The following is a 12,305-nucleotide window of genomic DNA, read 5'->3' as shown; positions in this document are numbered from 1 at the left end:
CATTTGGCTTTAGAAGACTTGAAAAAGAGAACATCTAATGCACCACTTTCATGGTATTGTTATGATGTAATCCTTGACAGCCCCAGTTGCCATTCACTTTTATTATATGCAAAAAGAGCAGCGTGAACATTAAGCTAAACATCTCCTTTTGTTCTCCTCTTTAAAAAAAATAAATAAAAAATCATACACGTTTGGAACGTTAGGAATGTTAAAGTTTTACGTTATGGAACGTTATAAGTAAATGATGACAACATGAAAGATAAAGTGGAAAAAAAAGGTAAAGTGGCTTATTTTCTTAATTCTGACTTTATTTCTCACAAGTTTAAAACATAAAATTCTGACTTTATTTATCACAATTCCGCATTTATTTCTTGCAATTATTTTGCAAAAAAAGTTCTTAGAATTGCAAGTTTTTGTCTCACAATTTAGATTTTTTTTTTTTTTTTTTTACAAGTTCTGACTTTCATTCTCACCATTCCAAGTTGCGATCTTATCGCAAAAAAAAGCCAGAATTACGAGATGGTGACTTAAAATTGTGAGATATAAACTCAAAATAGCAAGAAATGAAGTCAGAATTGTGAGATAAAAAGTCATGATTACCTTTTTTAGTTTTTTATTCTGTGGCAGAAACAGGCTTCCATAACAACCAGCCTTCTGTGTAAAATATCATTTAACTGTCTTCTGATTACTTCTCAGTCTGATCAAAGAGATTTTTCCTCCCTATTATCACCTCAGGGTTTAGACCTGATCTTTATTGTCAGTGTGGCAAATAGAGCTGAAGTGAAATAAACAGGTTGAACCCCTATTGGAAACGCATCACTTAAAATCCAGATATCTAATTAAGTGAATTTTGCATGGGGCAAGCACAGCATTGATAGACTTTCACTCACTCATGTGAAATTGGATTTAATGACTTGCATAAAGCAAGCCAATGAATACTGTATGTCTCACTGAAGTAAGCTGAAGTGATACATTCAGAACTAGAGCTATATATATAAAAAAAAAGATTTCTGAAGGGAAATGAATGCCTTCCCTTTTACTACTTTTGACTGTAATGAGCCTTTTCAGAAGGATTTAATTAGGTGCCTCTTACATCTAAAATCTAATTCACTTTATTCTTGGAAAAGCTCATTATAGATTTATTTCACCTTAGATGCATCAAATTCAACAGAACAAATAGAGTTTTCTGTTATAAAGACTGATGTAATGGCTATTTTCATCAAATTATACTATACAGGACAGTATTAGATTAGTACAGAAGTCAATCAAATCACTGGGGTTACATAAAAGAACATTCAAAGATAGAAAGAAAGATGATTCATATAGAGAGAACGTCAAACATTTTAATAAAAACCCTTTCAGGATTTTGGAATTTTCTAATATGGTGAAAATGAATATGCATATGAAATGAAAAAATGTTGTCGTCATTTCTTTCATGGAACACAAAGGGTCATTTTGAAGAATATCCTGGCCCCCTTAAGTAAATGGGGACTGGTCTGATACCAATGATGCCAAATGCCATTTTTTCTCAAATTTCTCATGATCATACATCTTTGACATCAAACCTGAAGCAGCACATTTTATAGTGTCATGTTTGAAAGATATGGTGGAGGGGAAAATTTTCAATCAATAACAACATAAATTTCATGTAATTTTAAAACAAAGCTATCATATGATTTTGAGCCTTCTTTTATGATGCTTTTTTTGTCTTTTCAAACTTTCATTTTATGGAAAAGAGCAGCCAGGATGTTCTTCAGACTTTTACCTTTTTTGTTCTACAGAAGAAAGGAAGTCATGGAGGTTCGGAAAGAAATAATAATTTAGTGTTGTTACCCCTGTAGAAGCACACACCTTGCATGGTCAAAGTACTCCTTGTGCTGGTTTCGATAAAAGACTGAGAACCGCAGCATTCTGCCGGCGATGACCTCAGCTTTCTCCAGCAACTGCGTGAGATGAACAGTGGAATAATCTGTAGGTACAAAAAAAAATAAATACATTGATAAAATGTATTGGACAGAGTCAATATGATCCAATAACAGCCTAAATAGGTTTATGGAGGCCATATCAACAATACTTTAAAGGTAAAGTATTTAAGATTTTTGAATGTTAAAATACATTCTCTTAAAGGGATAGTTCACCAAAAAAATGAAAATTATCCCATGATTTACTCACCCTCAAGCCATCTTCTTTCAGACGAACACAATCGGAGATATATTGATCTCTTATATCGAAATCCTCAGACATTTCTCTTTAAAATTTCTCATTTTAGACTTCTAATTCGTGACTGGTGTTTTGTTTTGCTCTATCCGCTGCACTTCCACGTTCATTACGTCATGCGTTGGGTCAGAGGTTACTCTTCCACCGCAAATCTTTTTACTTTAAACCGCAAAATTTTACTTTATAAAGTTTTAAATATGGATATATTTCTTACAAAAACCCATCGCTTCATTTCAGAAGGCCTTTATTAACCCCCTGGAGCTGAATGGATTATTTTTTATGATGGATGAATGCATTTTTGGGGCTTCAAAACACACCCCCTTTCACTCCCATTATAAACCTTGGAAGAGCAAGGATATTTTTAAATACATCTCTGATTGTGTTCATCAGAAAAAAGATAGTCATACACACCTAGGATGACTTGAGGGTGAGTAAATCATGGGATAATTTTCATTTTTGGGTGAACTATCCCTTTAACCCAGTTTATTGTACATTGACTAATATTTGTCCGCCATTCATGGGTTTATCTCCCCAAAAATGTAAACATCGAGCCCCCCAGGCACCATCTAAACATTGATTGTCTCTTTCCAGCTCAACCAATAGCGTGAGTTTGGCTACAGTGGCTACATTATTAGCCTTTTATCAACTCATGAACCCCCATTTGGGAAATCGTGCTTTAAAATAGCATGAATGTGCATCTCACCAGCTGTACAGAATTCAATGATCTCACTCCACTCCGACACGGCATAGTCCCCATCACCCTGTTTGGACGCGGTCTGAACGGCCACAGTGTACTCTGTGCGTGGACTCAGGAACCAATGTCCTCGGACTGTCATGGGCAGAGGAACTGCTTTCGCTACCAGTTTAGTAGGGACGTCCTAGAGAAGACAGATAATGAATGAGATTGGGACAGTCATGTTCTTGCAGTTCTCTTTCTGCAAACACATGTACATGACAATGTTATTGAAGATCAGCTTTTGCCTACATCAGGGAGAGGTGAATATAGAGTGTCTGCAGACACACACCTTGTGTTTGAACTTGTTAGCATTCTTGTTTTCTTTCTTGTTGAGGTCGATGAAGTAGTGTGTGATGCGTTCCTTTGACCTGGAGTCCATGTCCCAGCAGATCTTAAAGGAGTCACATGTGATGTTGCTGATTTTGATGTTCTGGGGAACAGGAAGTTCCTCCATCTCGGCAATGCCACTGTCCAGGGACTTATTTCCTGAGAGACGCAACGAGACATATAGATATTTATATATTTGCCTTATTTTGTCAACCTGAAAGTGGAGAAAATGGTCGTTCAGCATTTATACACATTTTAAATGAAAAAATTGGTGACTAATCTTGCACTCAGGGGTGCAAATTTCTGTCCAGTCAAATGCTCTCTAGAATGATACCACCTTCCTCTGGCTACACTATAAAAAATCTGTGAAGTTTACAACAAAAAAACAGAATCTGTGGTTGCCAGAACTAGCAATATTTTAAGATTTACAGATTAACCTTAAGTTTACATATAAAAAAAAATAAATAAAAAAAAAAAAAATATATATATATATATATATATTTTTTTTTTTTTTTTTTTTTTATTAAGTGAAATAATGTTAATATACCAATTGACTAAAATCATTTTTTACCTTTATAGTATACTGACAACCACTTTAATGTGGTAAAGGTGGTAAAGGGAAAGCCATTTAACAAATCAAAATTAACCAAATACAAAACACCATCATGGTAACACACACAACTCTAAAATAATTCAATAAACATTAATTTAAAAACATAAGATGTAGAATAAAACCCTAATGTACACAACTGATTAAAAAAATTAAATGTGAAGTGTCACACAGAGAATTCTGGGAATGTCAATTTATGTTTTTTCAATGTATAAATTATGTCTTTTTCACACCAAAACCTGTACATTTAACTGTATTTTACAGTAAGATTACATGAAATGTCCCATTAGATCTATTAGTTTTTCACTGTATATTGTAAGGGAACTTACCGTTAACCAATTAGCAGGTTTTTACTGTAGCATTTTTACAGTCTTTTACTATTAAAATTACGATTTTTTTTTTTACAGTGGAAGTAGCCAGGTGTTGTTCATGTAGACACAGGGAAGAAAACAGTGCTTGTAACTTTCTCGAAGAGATTCAATATTTGGAATACATTTTTATGAAATGTGTGATTCTAGCAGTGACTACAGATTAATGTAAAGCAAAGGTCAAAATTGTTAACATTAAGATGTTTTCATGAGGGCATTCCCTGTCTGACCTTTATCCAAGTCAATACTGAACTTTACCACAAAGTACTAATAGCAAACACTGCCGCTATTGACTTGCAGGATGTGCCGCAGGGCAAAGCGGCTAAGGGCTTTTTTAGACAACTGGGTCATTTCATCCATGATGAGAGTTGATGGAAGTGCAATGGAATTCAGTAGGTGTGGAATAACGTTTGCTCAACTATTCCGATGAGCAAGGAAGTTCTTGCTTGTGCAATACTCGTACACTGTAAACCCTAATGCTCAAAATACTTAATTGGTTTGAGTAGGACAAACTTAAATTGAACAAATTAGTTCAGTTATATTAATTGCTATGAGTATTTAGGACTTTCTTTTTCTTTTGAGTTCACAGCACTGACATATTTCAAGTAAACTGATCTTTTTCATTGTTTTGAGTTTTGAGATGTATGAACTAATTTCTTTTAATTTTGACTAATTTAAGTTTTCTTTTTTCTATTTCTCAGCATGCTTTGCCCATGGCACTCGAAAGGGAGAGTAAATGCTAAAATTAAGTGTTATATAATGTTTTTTTTTGTGCAAGATTAATGGTAAGGGAGATTTAGTAGTGATTAATGTTTTGTTATGCTAATTTAGAAGAGTTTCTGTTAATGTGGGTTTTTGGAGAGTTACCATCATGGTGACAAGTAGCGCATGCGGCTTGGTATGAGAGCAGGTAAGTTACATGTTTTAAGTTGCTGTACTCATTCAGTAAGTGCTATGCCATGCTGTTGTTAACATGTTAGCAAATTAGCAAGTTGACATTTTTTGAATTTTCTTAGGGTTTATAGTGAAGTAAATAATTCATTTGATTTGCAAGAACTCAAAATAAAAAATTTAATAAACTAAGTATTTATGTTAATTGCTATCAAAATGCATGAGTTAGCTAACTCAGTACTTCAAGTTAGGAGCAGTTAACATGCATGAGTACTACAAACTCAAAACTTGATAGTTCTGCTTACTTAAAATTGGGAACATCATAACTCAAAAAATTTGATGTAACGGATTACCTAAAATTTTTTGAGTTAGCCCAACTTATTCTGGGTGGTTGGCATGATTTTGCTAGGTGGTTGCTAGTGTATTCTGGGTGGTTGCTAGGTGGTAAATTGAAAAGAGGCCAATTCAAAGTCTACATTTTGCTCAAGTCTCTCCTTCAATGTAGGGATGTTTACGTCATAAAAATTGAAAGTCTGATCTCTGACGCTTAGTCCTTAGGATTAAGTAATGAGCCTCACTAATCAGTAATTGTGGAGTTTTTGTTGTTATGATTTGTTTAATCATCATGCTTTTAAATTTAGTAGACTTCCAGACTACAAATTGCAATCACCATCTTTTCATATGTGTCGCTTTATATCATGTAATCAACACACTGGACAATCAAGCCCACCTCAAAGCACTTCTCTTTCAGCTCAGAAAACAGTCATTATTGAGACCTGTAGAAGGTCGAATTAGCAAAACAGCCTGCAGTCCTAAATGAAAACTAGCATGACATCACTACAGTCTCTACCTCTTCAGTCCACAGATGGGAAAAATTACCAACAATGTCATAAAACATGTTAATTCGGGCGTCTTAAAAAGACTTTACAATATTCTGTAACACTTTAATTTATAGTCCTGATCTGCATATACATACTATACTTATTATAGTAATTATAACTGGGTAATAACTAAACCTAACCTTAACCCTTGTAGTTTCCTAGTTAAGTACGCTGTAAGTACACATGAGTGCACATAATGTAAAATAAACTGCAAACCAATATTCTATATAATATATATATATATATAATGTGCATATTTCATATATGCTGACATGTTGCAAGATAAAAGCAAGCACAGCAGATTCACTGTTTACTGCATGTAAAATGTCAAACTAGCAACTTAATCAAATAAAACTTTAATAAAATAATTAATAATGTATGTTTAATACCCTTCTTAGTATTTTTTATTTTTTTTACATTACAATGTCAAGAGTAAACATGGTATACATAAAACTAACAAGTATTTAATATTTAATTTACCCAGACCATCTAACATATTCTTTCCAAATTTTCAGTATACTGGACATCGATTTCATATTTCACTTGAAATTGTTTGTATGAAAAAAAAAAAATCTGACATTTCATAACTTTAACACCCTATAATGACAAATTTACAAAGATATTTCTGGTAAAAATATGTGATTATAAAATAAATAAATCAACATCATTCTCACATGCTGTTATTTGTGTTTTAAGCAGTAAAAATCTTCCTGTAAATGATCTCTCTACCAATCTATGAACACATAAAAAACACACCTGACAGCATATGTTGCCATAAAAAAAAATAATAATTTCACATTCTTTCAAAACAATACACTTTGTTGTCCCATGACATTTTTAAAACCATTAGGCACAAATACCATGTTTTTTGTTGTGTGAATTATTAGTTGTTTGATAAACTAATACCTAACATCAAATTAACTTATTAATGAATATATTAATAAATAAATTATCAAATAAATAAATAAGTCCCACATTTTGCATTCAACCCTGTTACTGCATGATTTTTCTTGATTACAAAATTTTTTAACATTCTTTAAAATTGTGACACCCAGGAAGTGACATCATTTGAACTCTTTCTACAGCATGGTAAAAACTCTGGTTTTCAGCATTCAGCAAGGTCAACCTTCAACCTTGTCACCACAGTTACTGTAAGATAAAATTATCAAATAATTATGTTTGTATGGAAATACAAGGTTGTCAATGTCAACTTCAATGAATTATAAATTCAGTAACAGTGTTGTAAAAAAATTACAAACCTCTATAATCGACATACTCGATAATACTCAATGTTTGACCTCCCAAATTTGACTTTCATCATTTTTGGAATGTTAAGGACATTCTTTCATTGACCAATTGTTGAAAAAAAGACAGGCCCTAAAACTCTGCCTTAAAACTTCGTCTGGTACAGTAAACTAGACATTGAGGAGGGTTAGCTATTCAAACACTAACCCTAAACTCTGGCGCCAAGGTGGCCCTGTCCATTCACTCTAGCTCTATAGAGAGGCATGAATGAATGAACTTAAAAGAAAGAGAGCGAAAAAAAGACAGCGAATGCCTGTGGGAGCTGTGCGCAGACACATTACCTGCCCAGTCAGCTAAAACCGGTGTGCAAACACACAGCGTAGAAAGAGAGATGAAGGCAGTTCAGTCAGAGCTGGAGAAGCACCATAAGGGAGACGTCCTCCTGTGTCTCTTCAGATGGAGCGTTATGGATGAGCGAGCTCTTCTCAACCACCAGAGAGCTGCTGAATGAATGATTCATAGGCAGCCCCTCAGTGTAGCTCCCAGTACTGAATCATTTCTTGTTTTATCTCTCGCCTGCACTATGCATTCTTAGAACAAAGACTCAAGATAACAAGAGATCGCCTACGTTAGGGAGGAGCGCTCTGACACCCGCTACTGTCTCACTGGTACAGTATTATCTCAACTGAGAATTACTTGTGGAGCACTTTGATACTTTCAACTACAGAATGAAAAGGCAAAAACTTGTATTTGTAACACTCGTGTTTCAAATACAAATACTTATACTGTATATGTAACACACAAGTATTTCCAATTCACAACCAGTGGGTCTGAGAAACAAGAGAATAAGGAAGTCTATTTATTGAGTTTAATTATGGCAATTGTTTTTTTCATTTTCCAGTAGTGAAGCTGTGAGATGTTAAATGTAGAGCAGCTCAGCTCTCCTTACACACCCACACAGCTAACACAATAAATTCATTCACTTTCAGTAACACACTAAACTCTCACCAAAACATGCCGGGACATATTTAACCACAGAATTCAAAAGAATATTATATTATATATACTATATACATATATACAGGGCTTGACATTAACTTTTTTGCTCACCAGCCACTGTGACTAGTGGTTTTCCAAAGTTACTAGCCACTCAGCATTTTCACTGGCCACAATTTTTCTGTTGGAAAATTACATTTTATATGATTAAAGTTGACTTTGGCATGCTAAAATTACTTGATTTTGAGTCATTTTATTTGATTAGCTAGATTTAAAACCCTTTCAAACTTTCAAATGCAGATTGACCATCCAAATCAAGACTAGGCCTACATGGTATATCAGCTGGTATGTACTGGTGGGCAAGGGGTGGGTAATATGACCATAATATGATACATTTTATAATTGTATAAGTTATTTCTGTTAGGCTATGTAAAAAGAACAAAGAAGCAAATTACAAGTACAACAGTAAATTAAATAGCCTAAACTCTGATTAACATTAATGACAGACAGGTTTGTAATTGGGCTGCTGAATGCATGTACGTAATATACTGACACATATCCAGTTTTTACCCACCTGTTTACATCCACTTGAGCCATAACCCACTGTATTTACGCGAGATACTCCAGACGATGGACATTTTGACATCTGTGTGTGCGTGTATTTGACTATTCAGGCACAAGAAGATCTGATCGCGCGCGCGACAGAGAGAGAGAGCGCATGCGAGAAAGCGTTTCTGTTGTGTGTCATTCAGCGCTATTCCGCCTGGCTATCCCGCCTTCACTAACTGCAAGTTAATTGATAACGAATTGTGATCGGATTGTCATTTTGTGCAACGACAAGCTTGGCTACCTTTCATTAGGCTGTAGGCTAAAATTATATTCAACCCGCCAAAGTGGCTAGTGGGAGTGGCTGTCTTACCCGCCACAGCTGAAATCTACCCGCATTTGGTGGGTTGGCGGGTGTTAATGTCAAGCCCTGTATATATATATATATATATATATATACACACATAGTTCTGTCATGAAACTCTAGATGCCGCAGGCTGATGGATCTTAACGCAAGCTGATGATAATTACAGAGTTAACTACTTGGCACAAGCTGATTGGTTCATGTCACACCTGCAGCCAATGAGCTTGTTGCTCACACTCTAAAACCCTCCACCTTCCCCAGCTCCATCTATTGCTATGCTATTTGTGCAGCAGCACTATGTCTTTCTCGCAGCAGCGTATCGGCGTATATATTAGCAGTAGCAAGTTCCTGTACTTGCCTTGCAGCAGCAGCAATAAAATAATATAACTAAAGCTTGCCATGGCGCACCGGCAGAAGTTGATGCTTTAACATTTTAATAATTCATTGATAAACTAGTGTTTTCTGTATTTTTGTCTGCAGTGATGAAGTCGACGATGCTGACTCGTCATCTCCGCAGTAGTGGATGCACCTATAGGCATGTTTCATACAGGATTACATAACCTGAGAATATTTGTTTTCCATTTGAATTGGTTCATTTAAAAGTAGACATGTCGCTTTCTATAGATATATTTTTCATGTCTGTGAGGCAAGTTTACATGGAGTTTCGGTTCTTTTTTTTTTTTCTTTTTTTTTTTGGCGTACTCAAGTTCACAGAGAGAAACAGGCAGAAAGTGCACCCTGTTTGCTTTCATTATTTTACAAAGGCACAATGTTTTGTTGTTATTGTGAATGCACACACACAAAAAAGTAGACTCTTCACAGATTCAAAAGATGTATTACTTGTATCTGTATGATCAAAAATGAAGGAGTATTTTAAGTGCAAGTGATCGCACTGGCGCCTCCATGTTAGCTGTCATGAAGTAAGTGCGCAACTATTCAGATTTCACACTCCGCACACTTGAACACTTGAATAGCCCACATTTTTATACCTTAACGTTAAAGCGCACACAAAAAGTATTCTCGCTGCTTCATAAAATTAAGGTTGAACCACTGCAGTCACGTGGACTATTTTAACGATGTCTTTAGTACCTTTCTACAGAGCCCCGGACATGACATGCAGGAAAAAAATAGTAGGCTAAATAGTGCGCACGATTTACTAATTAGTTCCCTCGATTTACTAAAACGTCCACACGATTTACTATTTCGTTCCCTCGATTTATAAATCATGCACATAATTTATAAATCGAGGGAATGAATTAGTAAATCGTGGGCGCGATTTAATTTTTTTCCTGCATGTCATGTGCGGGGCTCCGTACCTTTCTGGACCTTGAAAGTGGTCGTTAAATTGCTGTCTATGGATGAGTCAGACGGCTCTTGGATTTCATCAAAAATATCTTAATTGTATAATGTATTAATGTATTCATTATTTCACAGTAAAAAACTCACTACTATAGCATGGTATGTAAAAACTTCAAATGTTTGGAATCACTATGAAAGTTTTTGAAAGAAGGGATAAATTAAATTTAACATGACATTTTAAAATGTATTTCTGTCGGTGCTGATAGCCTCGTGGGCAGCGCGCCAACATATATAGTGCCGTTGCGCTCCGGGTGACCCGAGTTTGTATCCCGGCTCACGGACCTTTCCCGATCCCGTCCTCTTCTCTCTTTCCCACTTTGCTTCCTGTCTACTTACTGTCCTATCATAATAAAGGCAAAAACGCCAAAAATAAACCTTTAAAAAAATAAATCTATTTTAAGTATTCCTCAAATTTTCTGTTCATCAAAGGGTCCTCAATAGCTTGATACCTTAAAGGGATAGTTCACCCAAAAATTAAACTTTTGCCATCACTTACTCAACCCTATGTTGTTCCAAACTTTTCTTTCTTCTGTTGAACACAAAAGAAGATATTTTAAAGAATGTTGGTTTGTCATGGTAGCCATTCCTACTATGAAAGTCAATGGCAACCGTCAACTGTTTGATTATCAACATTCTTTAAAATATCTTCTTTTGTGTTCAACAGAAGAAAGAAACTCATTTTTAACAACATGAGGGTGATCAAGTGATGACAACTTTTTCATTTTTGGGTGAACTATCCCTTTAAACTTCATAAAAAAAAGATTCTATATCTTTTCATTCTAATTTGTTCCTCTTATTTGCCAGTGTCACATGTGGCTTTTCTTTAACTCCTTTAACTTTAAAATCTCTTGAACAGTACTGTAAATAATTTACAACTTATGATAACATTTTTTGCATTACTGTAATGAAAAAATTATTATTATTATTAAAGTGGGTAAAATATTATCTGCTATTTTGTGAGATAAATTTTTGTGAGATTATTATATTATTTGTGAGATTATGTTTTGTGAGATAAATAAAAAGGTCACCATACAGTCACAAATAATTCCACCACTGACATAACCTTGTTATGAGATTTTACCAAGAAGCAATGTCGCATTTAAAAATGCCATCAAGGACGTTTATCCAACAAAATTAATGCAAGGACACAGTGTGGCATGCTGTAACTCAAATTACACCTAAAAAGCCTTAAGAGGATCAAAATGCCAAAATGTTCACAATTTAGATTCTCTGTGGGGGGAAAGTGAGTAATCTCAGGCTTAATGGACAAACAGCCGTGACTACACCACATCTTTCTGAGCATGCCAAAACCTCCCAGATGGCTTAAAATACTATACAGTACCAGTCAAAAGTTTAGACACAATTCTAATTCTTCATTATTACTCATTTGAATATTAGTATAATATTACATAGAAATAATATTTATTAATATTAGTAAATTAATATATTATTAACACATTTTAGAATAATAGTATTACATAGAATTATTATTATTTATATACATTACTTATATACACTATATACATTTGTATAAAAAAAATGAAGCATTTAAGCATAAATAGTTATACCAAAAGGTTTTTAAGATTTTCAAGAAACAAATTCAGTCAAATGTGTCCAAACATTTGACTGGTACTGTATATGTTTACAGGATATATAATTACACGTAGGCTTGCACTAGTGAATGACAACTCAAGCAGCACTAATAACTTGTCATCTAGAATCATCATCAAAGATCCGGACACAAAGTCATGCACAGAAACTCAGT

General features: G+C 34.5%; 1 protein-coding gene across 4 annotated transcripts in view; it reads right to left on the bottom strand.

Annotated features, from left to right (window-relative positions):
* The window catches only part of phyhiplb (phytanoyl-CoA 2-hydroxylase interacting protein-like b), a 36,509-nt gene that overhangs the window by 3,376 nt on the left and 20,828 nt on the right, over positions 1-12,305 (bottom strand). For 2 of the 4 annotated variants that reach the window (XM_051915306.1, XM_051915310.1), the window contains exons 2-4: positions 3,243-3,439; positions 2,921-3,095; positions 1,834-1,969 (exon numbers count right to left, since the gene is read on the bottom strand). In XM_051915306.1, the coding sequence (XP_051771266.1) occupies positions 1,834-1,969; positions 2,921-3,095; positions 3,243-3,439 (508 nt within the window). Of the gene's footprint in view, positions 1-1,833; positions 1,970-2,920; positions 3,096-3,242; positions 3,440-7,616; positions 7,798-12,305 lie in introns of those variants that run through there. The other 2 variants (XM_051915311.1, XM_051915307.1) reach the window with 2 other exon arrangements.

Source organism: Ctenopharyngodon idella, chromosome 12 (genome assembly GCF_019924925.1).
Source record: "Ctenopharyngodon idella isolate HZGC_01 chromosome 12, HZGC01, whole genome shotgun sequence".
NCBI lineage: Eukaryota > Metazoa > Chordata > Actinopteri > Cypriniformes > Xenocyprididae > Ctenopharyngodon > Ctenopharyngodon idella.
The sequence above is the reverse complement of the archived record's forward strand: the minus strand, read 5'-3'. Positions and strand labels throughout refer to the sequence as shown.